Below are 18320 nucleotides of genomic sequence, written 5' to 3' on the forward strand. Positions count from 1 at the left end.
GTAGACGGAATTCAAAACTCAGTTCCAACGAACCACATACCTGGGTAACATCGAACACCTTAAAGCAGGTGACGTGTGTGCAGCTTAATGTCTCAATGGTGCCAATTGTCACGGTCCCAATGCTAACCGTTTATACCAAAACGCGACTATGTGACAAGGATTGCAGAAGTGTGGGACTAGCATTCTCCTTAGGGCACGATCTACGGACTTTTCCTTATCTATCTAAATGTCACGTACGAAGATCATTGGATTCGTGGCCGCTTAAGGCATCAGAAAATGCATAGTAGCTTTCCTATTACAGTTATCGGTAGTATATTGAACGGGACTGATCCTGGATCCAACAGTGAGATGTTGAGACGATTGTCTATGACGCCTTATTTTGGTATCAATTCAACCAGCGAAGTCCGGAGCCTATTGATAGATGAAATCACTCAAGCGAGGGACCTCGCAGCCGGCTTTTCGGTTACGATAATTCTCTTGGGGAGTCCACGTCATAGACAAATGCCCAAGTACAATCTCACTTTCAAAAATCTTGTCATAAGCCGCAAGACCTTGTTAGCGGTCGACGAACCCATTCGCTTGGCTACCAATGGTGCCCAAAGCATATCAGTCAGCCAGTTGAAATTTATCAACCAGGACGCAAGGAAAGTTCTATCATAAGTTATCAGATCGTAGTCGTGTTACTACAATACTATCATCAATTATGTGCCGTGAAGAATGCGAACTGTAGACCCAAACGCAGTGTCTTATTGATGCACTACTCTGTGGCTGCGTTTTCGGACCTGATTCCCGATTATGTTCTTCTGGAAACAACGGCAAGAAAAAGAAATTGGGTTGCGTTTGAAAATCGTGGAATTGTTGACCAACGCACTATAGGAGGGCAATCATCGGGCCTCCAATCATCAAAGCCATATATCACACGCGACATCTAGTCGATTAACGACGAGGTCTCAATATTAATTTGCCGGAAATCTGCAGCCCATCTGAGAGGGGAACATCTTGCGGATAATTATCGTGCTCAAATGATTGATGCTATAGGAAGCACAATGAGTTCGTTTACAAACGCTTAGGCAAACTGTCAATAAGTGATATCAACAATGCAATGCAAATTAGGCTGCGTTGATCTTTTTTGAGGTGTTTCTATCCGCGTTGAACGACAGGACTTCCATACTGGGGAGGTAGAGATTCCCAGGTTTTATCCCTACCCATTATAGAGAAAATACAACATTAGTGGTGAAAAGCATAATATCTGTCTAAAGGCTTGATGAAGACGCCCCAAGCCTCATAGAATAGTAGGACTTTCGCGATCCCCAAGGGGCTGGGGGCTTTGGGTGGTGTAATACCCTTGACTGCCGAAGGACGAGGTACGCCATGCGCCATGATCAATTGTCGATTCTTCGGCGATCAAGGCTGCGGTATTATTCAGAGCAAAAGGAAGGGGGCGGCGATCAGCGCAAGATAGATGGGACAGTTAGAAGGAAGCGGAGGGAAAAGGTGGGAAAGGCGGCGTCGGGTCTTTCATGTCCAGGCGCCCAAAGGGGCGCCTACAGAGCCTACAGAACGTCGTATTAGGGCGCTAACCATAGAAGGCAAAATTGACCAGATGCATTATCTCACAGGCCCGCCGTTCACAAATAAAATATTCAAATTCGATGTACAGTATCAAATTAGTCTCGGTGCTCCAATGTCACCCATGGTAAACTTATTCGTACTGGACGAGGAAAGCATCTCCCTTCAAGCTAGAAATGAAGTGGCGCATTGGTGCAAACTCAACACTTTTAGAGAATTGGACAAGGAATTCAATCTCTTCCTCCAGGCCAATATTCCCGCTTGTAGTCAAATACTTCATCGCCGCCATAAGCGGGAAAGGGACAAGATGCTGACGGAAAATACCGGTTGCTGGATGGAAGAACAACGGCATGCAATGGATAATGTTCCGACAAGACTCCTTGGGATCAATTCCAATAGCACTGCCATCCGCACCAGGCATCGATTGAAAAGCATCAAAGGCGAGAATGCATATTGCCCAATAAATTGTCATAACATGAGCGACGGATATTCCATCCGTTCCTGTGCTCCGAGGCAACTGCCAACCTTCTCTGGGAGAAAGATTACTTGAACCATATCTCGCTCTCCAACATTCTAATTTGTGTGAAATTTGTAGGACCCTGGATCGTAGGTGGAGGACTTTGTGCTTCCTCGGCTCGATGTTGGCATCCGCATTCATTTCGTCAACCTCCGCATAAAGGCCCGGGAATTCTAAAAGAATATCAATCAATAGGTCTTTCGGAGTTTTTGCAAAGTGAACCCAAGGAACCGTCATCCAACCGCATTGCGTTAAGGCAGTTGCTCGCCGTGCCCTCAGAGCAGATAAGGCCTGTCATGGTATAAGCACTCTTTTCATGTTAAGTTTTATAAGTGAAGTCTCTCTCACGTAAATCAGTCTACCATCAATGAAGAGCCTATGGGCTGGTCCGGTGGAAAAGAAAAGCGGCCCTTTGGAAAGGAGGATAGCCAGATCACCAGTTTGATGCGCTTGCCAGGTACTATATTGCGTAGCATGGCATTTCCAGTCGTCCCCAAATAACGCCTTAATAGTGGACCAAATGCGGTAAGCATATATACAAAATCATGGGCATTCTAAGAATCGTTGGGGAGGGAATACCTCATAGAAACTGAAAACTCGCGCGGTTCCAAGGACTTCCACTTCGTCTAGGCATTTGGAACCCAGAACTCCATTCATCTGGCGCAAAGCAATCGCATGCAGCCTATTTCCATGCTCTTTCATGAGCCGAGTGGCATTAATTTCGCGCCCTGCGGCCCGAAGAGCAAGTGCACCGAAAGCAGTCCGCAGTAGATTGCTATTGGGTATTAGATCACGAACAACAATAATGGATCTGCCTAGGATTCTCCCGGTTTCGTCAAACAGCAAGGAGCTTTGACTGTTTGGTAAGTACCGGCTCCAAAAAAGATCTTCGAAACCTGCTTCATATGCCCTGCACGAGAGGGCCTGCGAAGCCCCATAGCTGATGTTCGGTTTATCAGGATGATTAATTGTTAAATCCCTGACTTCTTCATCTTTTTGAGGAAAATTTCTCGATGGAAGCTGAGCTGTGGTTTTGACCCCATCGTAATAGCGCATCGTAAATTGGGGGTCGTAACCCTCACAAGTAATGCAAGCCTTCCTACATTGCCCACATGTCGGCTCTCGGCGATCACACTTGCGATCAATTAAGTCAGTAATTTGGACGAATCGTATTCATTAGATCATCTCTTCGGCATTCTGGAGAGTATAGATCCCCACTTACGCCCTTCTTGCGCCTCCTGCAGGTACGACAGCTCTTGGATCGACCTGGTATGCCCACCATGGTGACGCAGGCCACAATCAATATTTTAGATTATCTCTGGTGCTCTCTGACTCCTCAAATAACTTCAGTTCTCTCGTGGCAAAAGCAGAAATAGTACCAGGGTTTGCCGAACGTAATGAGGCGAGGTAGTGTATTCTTGCATTTGCGTAAGTCTTCTCCCCGGGAATTTTCTTGGACAAGCGATTTCGCCTCTCAGACTCGGATCTGCGTAAGCCGCCAGCGCCTTATAAAGCCTGATTTGGATGATTTTGCGCGGGCTGCATGAGATCGGGTCAACGTTGGGGGCCATGGGTCCACTATGACCAATCACAAAGCTCCTGAGCATGTTGCGGTGGAAAGTCACTTCTATGTATAGTCAAGCTCAGATGAATATGAAAGCAGCTAGAATTTATTTCAGTATCAGTCTTCTGGTCACAATTCTCTTTCACTATTCAGGTCTCAGGGTCTAGCTTACCTCGCTCACCATGAAGTTCTCTTCCGGCCCTTTACAAATCGCTCTCTCAATTCTTTCTACTACTTCTTGTGCTGCCTCCACGGAGAATTCGTGCTGCAGGGGTGATGTCACTTCGAGCAGCTACCATCACCATATGTTGAATCAGTACCTATCAGTCTGGGATGGAGATCTTTCCCTTGTGAATTCGACATTCCACCCCGATGTGAGATTGTTCTCTGACCGTTTCCCTTCTTCTACTGGAAATGGCAGCACCCTCACTGCGGTGACCAACCGAGACGAATTTGCTGCATTCGTTGAAAATGCCCGGGCTGGATGGGAAAAGTACACTTTTGATCCTATCCGATGGGTTAGCAACGGCCATCAGATAGTTGTTCGATGGAAAATGGAGGGTATACTTGGAAGTAACTTCACACGCTTCCCCACGTGAGTTGCATCCAAAGCCCTTCACCTTACTTGAATTTGATTTTCTGACATGCAAATTAAGGCCGCTGGATGCCGGATCCTCAGTCACATACAATGGGACAGATTTCCTCGTTTTGGATGAGTGTACGGGTCTCATCCGTGAGGATTATATTGCCCAGGACCTCATCACTCACTTCGACGTTATGGGACTGACCGAGATAAATGTTTAACGCAACCCATCGGGCCCACCCTATTTGCCGAAGCCTAATATTATTCTAATAAGTAGAGATAGATATAGAAATCTTAGGGATCTTAGGTAACTAGCTAGTATACTCTTTCTAAGTGGGTAGTTGGTGCGATAATTGTTCAACGGAAAGCAAAAGCAAGGCGAAGCGATACTACCACACTGGGACGCAAAATTGCAACTTTCGTGACCGAGTCATTTTACGAACTAGTAGAATATAACGGATACTCAATAGCTTCAGAAGATTGGACTCTCTATAGATAAAGTCGGATAACATCGGAATACAACATCAAAATACACCTATGAAGACTTTAGCGACGTGGATGACTTTTACCAGGGTAAGATATGGAGCTTCACTCGCGCTAGACTCAGGCTAGACTCCATTTGATTGTTTTGTCTCACACTAAAACACCAACTTTTGGACCCTTCCGGACCCTTCAAGCCTACATGCATTCATAACCTTGGAATGATTATCTGTCTAGCTTAGGATGGTTGATGGGATAGACTTTCGAAGCCACCACGTGAGCGTGTCTCTAAATTATGTGATAATAGTTGATACAATATTCTCATTCCTCGCATTAAACGAAAGAATTACAAGCTGTAATAATACAACGAGCTAGTAGAACAGAGGCTGGCACAAGCTCTTAGATTGCATAATGTTCAAGCAATAATCTTCCATTTTCTTCAACTTTGACCTAACTCCAACATATGTGGCTTTGCCCACAGGTTGTCTTGCCATTCTTTCATTCTCAACTACACTCTTTTTCTTCAATCAGAGAATCAGGCAATCATGAAGAGACTTTTCTTTGCATTCATATAGTGGAGAGCTTGGCCCAGCAATTGCGCAGTCACAAGATGTCACTTGGGCTCAGCTTATTTCCTGGAATTCTGGAATCAATCCGGCCCGTTCGTGGGTGAAAACTCTAAGCCTCAGGAGTCAATTGTTCTCTGCTAAATTATGAAAAATAGAGCAACCTTGCAAGTCTAGTCAATACCACAATCTATGTGAGCAATCCAATAGGAAACTTTGCTCTCAGTGGCATGACCACTATTATGACTACTACGGCGTAAATCTCACCATGGCATATTTCTTCAGTCAAGTCTCGTTTTTTGACTAATAGATCCAGTGCTATTCCCTCACCCACTGGAGAGGGCACCAAACCCCGTTGTGCTGAGTATTACAAGGTTGCCAAGGATGAGACCTGTACAACAATGACTGATAAATTCAGCATTCCTCGAAGCCATCTGTGAGATTTCAAGTTTGATTTGATCATCATCAGAAAAGAGGCAGAGAGCTGATATTTCTAGACTTTTCTTGAATCCTGAGCTCTTTTCGAACTGCACAAACTTATTGGCTGACACTTATTATTGCGTGGAGCCTGTGGGGTATATTGCGACTTACTCAGGGTATGGAGTCTCATCTACTTTAACCGCAACCTTTGACCAAACTCCTTCAACTCCTTTACCTGGGAACCAATCTGCTCGTGTGTGGCCAACCGGATCAAATCCAGTCATCCCACTTGCAAATGGAACCCGCACCGACTGCGCCGAGTAAGATACTGAATTCATCGATCCGATGCCACAAATGCTGACCATCACTCAAGATACCAGTGGTTTTCGAACATCACCAACAACACAGCTGCTGACTATTAGAATCAGGCTTGGCTATAGGGTGCTTCCAATAAGGTTGGTTTGCTTCGCCATCTTCTCTCTAAGTTGGGCCAAATTACCAATAGCTCAATCTCAATGCATTCGTGGGATCGGAGGAGTATTATTTCAATGCGAAACCGGGCCGTGTGCACAAGGACTTGTCTGGATACTCGAAAGGATGAGGATGTGGTGATGTACATCTCTTTTGCATTTGCAGACGTAGAGACGAGGTATCATACTACAGAGAAAGAGTGCTTGGCAGTTCTGAGATGCCTTGAGGAAGTGCGATGGTTGGTTTTGGGAGCGGATCACCCAGTCATATTGTACACGGATCATATTGCCCTCAAGTCTCTCCCACTTCACCCACACAGATGACAAACTTAGTTGGCAAACTATCAAGGCCGTGGAAATCATCGAATCTCACGTATCGCTTCTCAGGAATCAACTTTGGATCGACAAAATGATCGATTAACGACGGTCCAGCCTCCGCATCCACCCTGTCTCGTCCTCGAAACTGCTCATGTTGTTGGCGACGAGGTCTGGCGGTGCGTCGATTGACTAATTGGATCTTGGAGAAGAACTTCTTGATCCGATCAAAGACCTTTTGTTGTTTCGAAGTCCAATCAAATGAAATCACCCTCCGCTGTTTTCCCTTCCCAGTTGCATTCACACATTCCTTGAGAATCGCGACCATGTCAGATCGACCTGGAATGTACACTTTCATATAGGGAAGGACATAAATGAATCGCATGAGATCCGCTTCGCATTCGGGACGAGGCCAAGTCAAGATTGCGTGGATTTTGTCCGCTGACGGTCGGATTCCTGACAAGGTGCGCTCATGTCCAAGAATCTGCGTTTGACGTAATCCGAAAACATACCATCTGCATCGGCATCCTGAACAGACGCTTTGATTCAGATAATTCTTCAGAACAATCACTATCACTCGGGTCTGGCTCGGATTCAGATTCCGGCAGCTCAGGAAGATCACTCAGATCAAAATCAGATTTTGACAACGTCTGCTGAGATGTGGTCTTCACTGGATGTAGAAACTCTTGACTCCGGAGTATCAGGTCGATCAATAACATGGTCTCCACTCCTCTATTTCATCTTCGTGCTCTGGCGGATTGCCTCTCGCATAAACTCCTTTTGGATCGCATCATAGGAGATTATCCTATGGAATCCCTCTCTAGCCCAGACTTCAAATTCCTCTGGGTCCTCAACCTCTGCAACTGCTACTAGCTCGGACTTTGAGACGTACCTATGTACTTTGCAACTCAGTAGTTCTTACTACGTCCAACTTTCAACCCCTACCTCTACTTGTAAGTCCTCTGCACACTTCATCAAGACCTCAACTAATTCTATAATTCCTCTGAAAAGGCAGTATTGTGATCATTATACCTTTTCTCGCGCCAGTGGTGATATTGCCAATTGTACTAGATGATACGCACCAGCGAGTAAGTATACACATGCTTCTGCGTACTGCATACACAGGAGCTTGATATTGCGGAATTCTTTGTCATAAATCCTTTAGTAAAGAGTGACTGTAGCGGTATGAGCATTGGCACATACAATTGTGTTATGACATATCCGGGAGGCTCCACACCAGGTTTTCCAGGCTACGCAACAGTCTCGAGTAGTCCTGTTAAGACCGACTGCTCCGGTTTGCAAGCGGACGAGTATGTTTGCGTTACTGTGGCTTAACTGTGTATCCCCCGTCTTGACTCTTCAAGGATGACACCGTGACTTCAAACTTGAAATACTACTCTCTGTACTTACATGTAGCGGCTGTTGCATATTGCCATAGTGAGTTCACAAATAGATCACTGTTGGCAAAGAAGAAATGAAAATTATTAGAAAGTCACGATGTTTCCCTGGATCAAAATTTCTATCAATATCCAGTTACAATATAATTCCCATTTCCCGATGCTCTCTCATACCCAGGTTTGGTCGAGTGTATTCAGGTTCAAAAATATCATGCAAAGTGCCCATTCCCAACTTCGGGTAGTTGCGTATATCTCTGGTTGTTGGAATTTCACCAGAGTCATAGAGAAACCTCATAACTTCATCTGTAAGGAGGGCAAACCTCCCAGGTCGCATCTGATCAATATCCATGGTGATTCTCACGGCCGGTCTTAGTGATTGATCACGCTTACTCCAATCAAGCTCATCCCGCATCCGCTCTAATAGCCCAGACCACAATCCTTCACTATTGGGAAACCTCAAAGATCCTAGCTCAACAGAGCGCATTGAAGATGACACCGAACCAAGCAGATCAATTACGTCTGACACGTTGACACTAAAATTAAAAAGACCTAAATGGTATAGATTTGGCCATTGCTGGATAGGGAGAATCTCTTTCAAAGGAAGAGCTAGATCATTCCGACCATCTTCTAATGCCAATGTCAAATTGAGGTGAGTCAGTTCTCTCGCCAAGCTAAGAGCTTTGAAGAAGTGTCCGCTGGTTAAACCTGCATAGTCATAGATCCCGCTGTTTCCAACTAGGATGGATAGGTCAAGGTGACGAAAGCCTGGGCGTTTCATGATTGCAGCAAAATGGTTGTATTCTTCACACGGCTGGGCAAAGATCATGAAGTTTATCCCAGTAGCGAGTCTTTTTGAATTAAAACATAGCTCAGAAATATTATGGTCCTCGATCGTTGAAAGAACGCGGAGGGCAATTCTGGCCCCTCTCCAGAGCTCCTTATACTCTTCTTTTGCCTCTGACCACGGTAAAGGATCGAGGGCTATTCCTTCAGCCGAACAGATATGCCATCCCCGTGGAATAGGGTAGTTGAAGCCATATGGAAATGCTCGGATCGTAGGTGTTCGATATAGTGGAGAGAATGTGCGGCCATGTGCGGCGGGCGTAATAGTCACCCGTCTTAGCTGTGGGAATTGCTCTAAGCCATAAATGAAGGCCTTTTCATCATCCCGAGATTCAATCACAGATTGCTGGTCATTAAGCACTTGCGAATAGTACTTCCAGCAGTCTTTTAGAGGCATCTGTGCATCCGCTTGCTGCTGGCGAGCCATATGATCAGGCCTATCCACATCGTTGGATTTCCGCTGGTTCATACTGCGGATGTTTTCTTTGCAATCCCGCAAGAACCACGCAGGACATCCTTCTTCGACGTCCATTTTTAAGTCATTGCGATTGATGAACGGGGTATAATCCTCCCAGGATGCTGGGGCCGCAACAAAACGCGCGTCATCCCAGATAATTTCGGTGACCTGCTTCCGGAATTCTGGATGGTTTGCTATCGAGCGGAAAACCTTTACATCCAGCAAATTGGCTGAAAGAAACACGCGCGAGAATGGCAGTGGCGTGGTCTCGCCTAGTAATTTGCTTGCTAGACGCAAGGATTTGAGATCTTGATTTGGTAAAAATGATGTGACCATCAATAAAATCTCAGGAGGTAATTGAAGAAGCCCGGGGCTTGGTGCAGTCAATGAGGGCTGATGTTCAGGGCTTGGTGTAGCCATTGTTAGATATTTTTGGTGCAGGAAGTGGAAATGATGGATGTGGGTGGATGCGGATAAACACTATTAAATAGACCTTGACCATGACACTTGGCGTTCAAAGCTTCAAAATATGGAAGTATCCACTTCAATACCGGTGGATCTGTATTGAAGTATTAAAGGGTCTCAGATGTCTTTTACCAAGTGAGTTGATCCTCTCACCGCTCTCGGCATAATCTACCAGGGCAATGACCCTTAGTTACATGTTTCTAGCGATCAGGACTAGCCTGATCCCCTTTAGTTGCACGCGCACGCCAGATTGGGAGTAGCGCCACACCACTATTTTGAGTCCGGACATCCTGCACGTGGCTGTACCGCTAACGTGGCCTCCCCACCCCCTTGCTGACTTCTTCTCTAAGGGTGCGTTGTTGCGATCACTGCAATCTGGTCTGGGCTGCGGTACCTTTTTCACCTTGGTGCAATCAAAATTCTATAATAAAGATACTGCTCCCTGATAGATAGGGGCGAGTTAGCTTAATACTTGTAATCTTGAATTTAATACAGGTATTACGGTCAAGTAGGAAAGACTCAGAGTGGAATATGCTTTATCATAACAGATAATGTTTTCAGGAATACAACGCAAACTGCTTCACATAATTCATTCTGAATTGAAGGTCAACGTGTATGAAAAGCCTAGAAGGGTCATACATCCTGAGTCAATTCCCCTACTAAACTTAGAAAACTTCCACGAACTGTCCTCACTTATCCCGCTTTTCAGATATGCTCGTAGGTAATCATGATTTAGAGACAGTAAGATAGTCAATCTGATTTCGAGCGTGTCCGTATTACATTTACTCAAGAGACACAGAAACATAAAGGAAACAGGAATCGTAGAGATCTAATCCAAAGACACCCACATGGCGATATTATTTCTGACCATGTCATGTTTTTGGTTGGGTTATTCTCGGGATTCTGTTCCGCAAAGGTCCAAAAGAAGGAGATGCCTATAGAGCCTCATCGCACCTGTTATCGATGAAACTCCATGAAGGAAACCCGCCCTGATTTGTGTCCCAGTGCAATTAAATTCCCGTTCATTGAAAAACAAGTAGGCCTAAATTCGATGGGAAGCCAGAGTATTTTCTTGCCATTCAACGTCATCCATTCTCCGTGCTCGATGAGAATATCCAGATTCACTTGAGATGGAACAGAAGCAGAATTAGCGGTAAAAACGCATATAGACTGAATACTTAGGGTACCAAGATTTGTGCTCAGAAACGAGCCATCTTGAGAAAATTTCACGAAGGTGACTGTTTCTTCAAACTCCCAGATCTGCTGAACTGCACCTGTCGCTCTGTGCCAGAGTCGCAGTGTTTGATCACTTGAGCCAGACGCTATAAATTCGTTATCGGGCGAGAAGTCAACAGCTAGAATTGAGGATAGAGGGCCCTGGAGGGTCTGCTGCAGCGTGCTTGTCACAATGTTCCAGAGCCGTACCGTACCATCGTTACAACCAATCGCTATTAGCCAGCCATTGGGCGAAAAAGAAACCGATTCAATCCAACCCGAATTCGCGTCGATAATACGCAGCAGTGCACCAGTCGTCGAGTTCAAGAGCCGCAGTTTCCGATCCGTACAGCCAGTAGCTAGTAGCCGGCCGCGTGGGGAGAATGCTACTGATAGAATTATACCAGGATGCCCCTTGAAGGTCTGCTCTATTGCACCCGTAGCAGTGTTCCAGATCTGCAGTTCCCCATCACGAGAACCAGACACTAGTAGCCGACCTTCTGCAGAGAAGGCCACACACCTGATTTCACTCCAATGTTCCTCACGGCTTTCCTGCAGCGTTATTGTTGCCACATCCAAAAGCCTGACTATCCGATCGCCACAGCCGGATGCTAGTAGTCGACCATTGGGTGAGAAGGCCACTGAATGAATCCAATTAGAATGGCCTGAGATAGTCTGCTTTAGCGCTCCTGTCATTGTGTCCCACATTCCTACTTTCTTATCAAAGGAGCCAGATGCTAGGAGCCGACCATCACAGGAGAAGGCCACTGAGTCGATGACATTAGAGTGACCCTTGAGAATATTTTGTAGCGCGCCTGTCTCAGTGTTCCAGAACCGCACTTCTTTGTTACTGGAGCCAGAAGCTAATAGCTGACCATCAGGAGAGAAGGCTACCGACCGAACTGAGCCTGGATGCCCAAGAGTCTGCTGTGGGGTGCCTGTTGCTATATCCCAGAGCCATACAGTCTGATCATCACAGCCACATGCCAGTAGATGGCCGTCAGGAGAAAAGGCCACTGACCAAATTGGACCTGAAGCACCCCTGAAGGTCCTTTCTACAGTGCCTTTCATTGTATCCCAAAGCCGTACTTCGCCATCGAGGGAACCTGATGCTAGTAGCCGACTCAGGCTATTAGGCGAAAAGGCTACTGACCAAACATAGCTGGAAGACCCCTCAAGCCTTTGTTGTAGCACGCCAGTCCCCACATTCCAGATTCTGACAATTTTATCAGAATCACACCCGGTTGCTAACAGCTGACCATCGGGGGAGAATGAAAGAGATAGGACCGGGCCTATGTGACCCTCAAGGGTCTGTTGCAGCACACCTGTCATCGTATCCCAAAGCCGCACTGTTCCATCCGAGGAACCAGAAGCTAGTAAGCGGCCATCAGGAGAAAATGACACCGACCAAATCGGGCCCGAATGGCCTTCAAGGCCCTGTAATTCTGCGCTCCATCCTATATCAAATTCTGGGGGTCGGGAAATCCAAGCAGGGAACTTCGCCCCGAATTCACTCCGGATGATAGATGTTCGGGGTGTGAATATCAGTCCTGCAGAATAAATTTGGAGGGGTGCCTCATCGATTATTTGGTGAAATTTCATAAGAAAGCGCTTAGCATCATGAAGAAAATCAGATATGGCTGAAGGCTCATCAATCTATGTACATGTCAGTTTGCGCGAAATACGAATGGCTGTTCAATCAACCTACTGGTATGATTGTTTCCAGAAGGCCAATATTTCCCAAAATTTCCGACGTAAGTCCAAGTAGGCTCATTACTTCTACCCAGTGCAAAAAATGCTTTCGAAGGAATGAAAACGCATCTTGTACAAGGCTAGTCAAGTCTATACACTGTACCAGATGATAGGTCCAAAATAGACACGCGTACTGTAAATCTGGAGAAAGACAGCGATCAATGGTTTCGCGATTCACTGTTTTGCGTCTAGTACCATCACTTGGTAGTTCACAAATGTTTTGTCGTAATCGCCGACACACACGAAGGCACTTAAGCGCTAGCATATAGTGTGTGTCTATCTTACTGATCCCAAAAGGAGATCTCTGACGAATTTCTGGATCGAGAAGAAAGTCCCGAAATGACGAATGAAAGAGCCTTACGGCCATATTTTGGTCATCTGGCACATTGAGGACTGAGTGTAGTGGGTCAAGTCGAAGACTAATACGCCCTTTGGGAAGTTCCAGAAGCTTTGAGAGTGAATTGATTGAAAGTGGACTCTCTAGTGTCACGATTGCGCCGACCACTTGCTGAAATTCTTTAGCCATTTTCTTTATCTGTTTCTCACTTTGTCCTTTGATGAGCCGATCAAGTATAGGAAGATAGGTTGTATTTAGCTTAGAGCTATCATATTGATTTCGTAAGATCTCAGCGAGACTCTCATCGGGATCCCAGTATGGGTCTTCGAATATGCGGCATATTGTAGCAGCAAAAATGAAGGACGGCACGGATAAGGTCACTAGGCTCTGGATTTTGTTATCTCCAGGCCAATCGCTGGGCAGATGTCTTCGTTTTTGCCGAATTTTCGAAAGTCGGTAATTGAGGAATAGTGATATATCATGCGTAATCACTTCTCTGGGGATTCTATGAAGAGTTCGTTCTGCATAGTTATGATTTGCAATTTCTGAGATCCCTAAACGGATCTGTAGCTCAGGTCGGCTCGTGAAGAGCACTCGTAGACGTGAGATAGTTATCTTTTGTAGGCGTGGAAGAAGTTGAAGTATAAGGCGAATGTTATCATCTCCTTCACATTCGTCTAATGCGTCAATTAATATAATCATAGTCTGCATCGGAATGTCGGATCGGTGGAAATTTTGAAGAGGTTGAAGGACAAGTTTCTCAAATTGCTCCCTCATTCCCTTTGCCGCGATGTCTGGGTTGTCACGTACTAACTTCTGGAGGCCTGGTTTCATTTGAGGTATACTTGTTACTAGTTGCCTCGCGATTGTTGGGAATAACTTCATAGCATTGCCTCGATCACCATCACCTCTCCTAAAGAAGAAACTCGCCCCTAGTGACTGAGATTGGCTCAAGGATTTTGCCATTGTTCGAGAGATTGTCGATTTCCCGGTACCAGCCATGCCATTCAACCAAAACACACATGGTCCCTTTGGAGAAAAAACCCATTTTCTGATTTCTGAAAGGATATCCTTTCTCGTGCCAGGAAGGCATTCATGCTCATGTTGGTCCACAAATGAGCCAAATACAGCGCCATATGCGCTAGGCAGCCTGTCTTCGAGACCTAAACAGTGTTATTCGAACCCACTAGAAGAGGGTGTCGGGACTCTCGTAACGTACTTGTTTGAAGATAAAGCTTTGTAGTCATCGAGCCACTATTGACGCCTACCTGTAGCCCTGAATTCGGGCCCTGGAATGTCACATCTGGACCCATCATCCTAGGATTCATAATGTCGCTAAAGCTCAGAAGGATCGTGCGGGGTACTCGCTGAGTGATAAAGTGTCCACTGATGTTAACTATGGATTCAAGTGATTACATAATATAGCTTTGTCATCTTGTAACGTAACGTACTTCACCACCGAGCTGGCCACCCTAAACAAACCCACGTATTATTCAATATTCAAGCTATTTAATCAAACTTGGATAGTGTATTCTCTTATGACCTGAATATTGCATTGAGAACACCGTGGTAGAGCTTGAGTATATAATTTTGAAGCTTCTGGTTGACCGGTCGGTATGCAAGCTGGAGATTCAATTTTGTGATTCTGTTAAAGCCGCTGCCTTATACTAGGGTTTTAGATAGGAGTGATACGCACGAACTGTAAAACAGTGTAATGATACGCCTGTTATGTTGTATTGGTACTAGTATAATCACTGGGAAGCACTCCGGTGATCCTACTTCTATTGTGTGGACATCGTGATAACCTTTCTCCCAAGCGAAGCCTATAGAAGTGTACTCATATGCCTCTCATATGCTTCTCAGGCACTTATCCGGCCTTCTATAGATGTGTCGTAACAGATTCCTAGAAATTTAGGATAGCCAAGAAAAACTTTATCTTTTTAACGCACTTGAGGAATAGTTGTATTCCTACTTTTATTCCTCAGGGACTAGTCTCTGTTCAATCGGACATAGAGCTTCTTGCGATCTTGAGTCTACATCTTTATCTTTGCCTAGTCATCCTCCTGTGTCTCAACATCATATATGTTGTCGGATCGAATCGGCATATGATCTACGAGTTTGCCATATGCTCAACGGGTAGATTTGTGATCAATAAGACCAGGTTAAATTAATTACAAAGCGATACTTGATTAATAGAGGTGATATATGCATATAAGGAGACGTGTTGCTCTATATTGAGAAGGTATTTCTTAGTAGATCAAGAGAGACTAAAATAGAGAAGTAAATTAGTATGATTCGAATAGGATTTCATGGTTTCTAAAGCATAAGGGCTATTCCCTTCTGTATAGGTCCTGGCCGGACCCTCTAACTCTAAAAGGCGGTGAAGAGATACTTCCGTTATCCTACTACTCTCTGTATTTCATTATTGTTATGCTCTCTAACGTCGACAGTATGGCTCAAATAAGCTAGCGTGGGGTCTTTGTGCGCATTTTGCTAAAAATATGATAACTTCTTGGAGAAAAGGAAAAAGAAAAGGCAAACCTGACAGGCGTTTTACCCCAAGTTGGACAAACATACCTTTCCTGCACGGGCTGAATTTTCAGGTGAAGAATATTCAGGTGGGTGAATATCTGCCCTGACTGCCCTGAAGTGGGCTGAATAGAGCAGCGAGCCGCTCACGCCCAATCCGTGGGCGCTAGGTGACCACAACCTTAGACATGCGGTTGTATGTTTTTTTACGTTTTTTATTTCGTTACTTTTTTGATGATTCGTACGGGAAACTGATCCTTCAGTCCTCCACCTCAACACCCTGATTCCTGAAGCCCCTATATTCTTCACCCGAACGCCCTGCACACCCTGAAGCCCTGACGTGTCCTTACCTTCCCACGTAAGTGAGTTAATACAGTCACAATGCTTTTGGTCTGGCCTCGGCTACGTTGTTTCGCAGCACTAGGGTCAAAAAATAGGTAGTGAATGATTGTTTTTCCACCTCAATATTATCACCCGGCCAGAAAAAAAGCGCCATCTCTAAGCGATTCCTTACAGCTGTGTAATCATCAGTCATTCATGATTTGATTCTACCTTTGATTCTACCTCGAGCTCTATGGCTCCACCACTCTCCATCGTACTCTGCTCCGCTACTTATCATTCGCTGCGTACTCTAGGGCGACCCGCTTACATGACTGCGATTCTCTACCACTTCACCCCATCAAAATTAGCACTCTTTAGTCCCCTAATACTATGCCTACGTATAGACGCTTTTTTGGCACGCCCAATAGCGAGAGATGACCTTAGAGGATCATGGCGTTGAAGAACCCCGGGCCATAGAGGAACATAAATTCGATCAAGATGATTATGATGGCAGTGTATAAATCTAATGGCCAAAGCCCTATACTTCAGTCACCCTGGCCCCTCTAGAACTCCTCACCAGCTCCAGCCAGTACAATGCGCCAGCAAGTAGTTAGGCTGAACCGGCCTTCATACCCTCTCAATCAAGGTGATATCCAATAAGAGTGGATTATGTGAGCCTAGGTCTTTCCCATCCGTGCTGTTGGTCTGGAGGTTTCTGGTGACGTTGTTTGTGGCTATTTTAGCGATATTAGCGGAGCATTGGGAATTGATAGCGTCGAAGCCATTCGTGACGATGGCGTTGAGGACAAAGACAGTATTGGTGGCGAAGGCAGACCTACTAAGTTCGATAATCGAGATATTTGATGCGAGCTAGTAAAGAGTGTCCATTATGGCTCATACGAGCCAGGCTAGGTCAAGAAGGCTATATTAAGCAAGCCTGGGTTCAAAATTGGTGTGGAATCTTCAGAAGGGGGTGGGCGCATGAAAAAAAAACGCCAAATTTGTAATTTCACAATGCTGCATTTTGACCTCTAGCTTGTAAATCCTCGTCATTCAAGTGCAGATATCTGTCATACAGTTTCATCCCTCTGTGGCATCATAAGATCCGTGTTCTCCGAATCATAGAAGGTAGTGTCCTCGGGAAGACTGCCCTTCTTGCAGAAATATGAGCCATACTTGCTGACACTACTTGACCCTTTGATATTATCGCCATCAACTGTGAAAGTCAAAGTCTGATCACAAAATTTGGCTTTACTTCCATCAACCATGCCACCCTGGTTCCACGTGCCTTGAGCGAGTATTATATCCGAATCTACATCCTCTACCACGTAGACCGCATTCCATTTATCACCACTCTCGCATGTATAGCCAATGGGACACTCGGAGGTTGACCAGTAGGTTTGATATATAACAAAGCCCACGGAGGTAGAATCGCTATCCCAAGAAGTGGTTGTGGAAGTGGAAGTTGTTTTGGTACTTGTCATCTTCGGCAGTATAGTGGAAACTGTCAGGGCTGGAGAGACATCACAGACTAGGAAGGTGGTTTGGGCCTTGTTGGCCTTTGTTGATAGTGTCACACCGTACCCTCCATCGCATGAGCAGTAAGAGGAGGAACTTGTGCTTTTGATATCACAAGAGGTAGCCGAGATGGCGGTGGCGGTGGCTGTTGAAGCAGACGCAGTCACAGCGGGCGCTGTAGCTGATACAGTCATGGTGGTGCCATTTATCATGATGGGATCCATGCTGGTGTAAAACGGGTTCAACCAGGAAGCCATGGAATTTGCCTCAGATGCGATCGCATCATCGGAGGCGTCAAGTAATGTGAGAGGTATCTCGTCCGCGTCCACAGTGCCAGGGGAGAAATTCACGAACCCGGTGGGCTCACAGCTTATGGTTAATGAGGTGCAGAGAGTGACACAAGATGTTGATGCCTCGTCTGCACAGGCATAGTCGCAAACGGTCGTGACAGTAGGCGTTGCAGTTGCGCAGCACAATTTAAAAGTTGATGTCTCATCTTCCTCGGAGCCACCACCACCTCCTTCTTGAAGACAGGACCCTAGAAAGCACATATGTCAGCGTCGTTCATGGCGGACAACCCATGATATAAGCCTGAGTCAACACACCATCTCCAAATCCAGGCCCGCAGCCGTCAAGGCCACATCCACCTCCGCAGAAACCTAAACCACAGCCTCCATCACACCCAAAGAATCCACATTCCCCCCCCGCAGCCATAGAGGGAACAGTCGACATTTCCACATCCAGTTGTTTCACCGCCAGAGCTACATCCGCCATTGGAAGGTGGATCACCATCGGAGTATGTGATTATAGGGATGGTCATTCCAGGGGGTCGGGTTGATATCGCCGTCGCCTCTGGTGCCACGGTAACAACATGGGAACTGGAAGAGAAGGTCACTGTGCTGGGCGTGTATGTGGAGGTGGCCGGAGATGACGTAGTTTGAACAGCGACGCCTGGTATGAGTTAGAATCAAGCCAAATCATCTGAAGAGACAGGACGTACAG

At 45.8% G+C, this 18320-nt stretch overlaps 6 protein-coding genes across 6 annotated transcripts; 1 reads left to right on the forward strand and 5 right to left on the reverse strand.

Annotated features, from left to right (window-relative positions):
• Positions 1–1702: 1702 nt before the first annotated feature.
• Positions 1703–1990, reverse strand: N7503_001032 (uncharacterized protein; the record flags this gene model as incomplete). The annotated part of the gene is made up of 1 exon (XM_057060593.1): positions 1703–1990. One exon carries the CDS (start codon positions 1988–1990, stop codon positions 1703–1705), a length of 288 nt encoding a protein of 95 aa, XP_056927516.1.
• Positions 1991–3955: 1965 nt separating this feature from the next.
• N7503_001033 (nuclear transport factor 2 family protein) lies at positions 3956–4454 on the forward strand (the record flags this gene model as incomplete). Its single annotated transcript, XM_057060594.1, has 2 exons — positions 3956–4245; positions 4307–4454. The coding sequence occupies 2 exons, from the start codon at positions 3956–3958 to the stop codon at positions 4452–4454; spliced, it is 438 nt and encodes a 145-aa protein (XP_056927517.1).
• A 2007-nt stretch (positions 4455–6461) lies between these two features.
• On the reverse strand, positions 6462–7011 carry N7503_001034 (uncharacterized protein; the record flags this gene model as incomplete). Its single annotated transcript, XM_057060595.1, has 2 exons — positions 6462–6968; positions 6997–7011. 2 exons carry the CDS (start codon positions 7009–7011, stop codon positions 6462–6464), a joined length of 522 nt encoding a protein of 173 aa, XP_056927518.1.
• A 1006-nt stretch (positions 7012–8017) lies between these two features.
• On the reverse strand, positions 8018–9601 carry N7503_001035 (F-box protein; the record flags this gene model as incomplete). The annotated part of the gene is made up of 1 exon (XM_057060596.1): positions 8018–9601. The coding sequence occupies one exon, from the start codon at positions 9599–9601 to the stop codon at positions 8018–8020; it is 1584 nt and encodes a 527-aa protein (XP_056927519.1).
• Positions 9602–10603: 1002 nt separating this feature from the next.
• On the reverse strand, positions 10604–14278 carry N7503_001036 (NACHT and WD40 domain protein; the record flags this gene model as incomplete). The annotated part of the gene is made up of 3 exons (XM_057060597.1): positions 10604–12517; positions 12570–14113; positions 14170–14278. The coding sequence occupies 3 exons, from the start codon at positions 14276–14278 to the stop codon at positions 10604–10606; spliced, it is 3567 nt and encodes a 1188-aa protein (XP_056927520.1).
• A 2592-nt stretch (positions 14279–16870) lies between these two features.
• On the reverse strand, positions 16871–18092 carry N7503_001037 (uncharacterized protein; the record flags this gene model as incomplete). Its single annotated transcript, XM_057060598.1, has 2 exons — positions 16871–17856; positions 17924–18092. 2 exons carry the CDS (start codon positions 18090–18092, stop codon positions 16871–16873), a joined length of 1155 nt encoding a protein of 384 aa, XP_056927521.1.
• Between the last annotated feature and the right edge of the window lie 228 nt (positions 18093–18320).

This window comes from Penicillium pulvis, assembly GCF_028828015.1.
Source record: "Penicillium pulvis strain IBT 33274 chromosome Unknown contig_10_segment0_segment0, whole genome shotgun sequence".
Taxonomy (NCBI): domain Eukaryota; kingdom Fungi; phylum Ascomycota; class Eurotiomycetes; order Eurotiales; family Aspergillaceae; genus Penicillium; species Penicillium pulvis.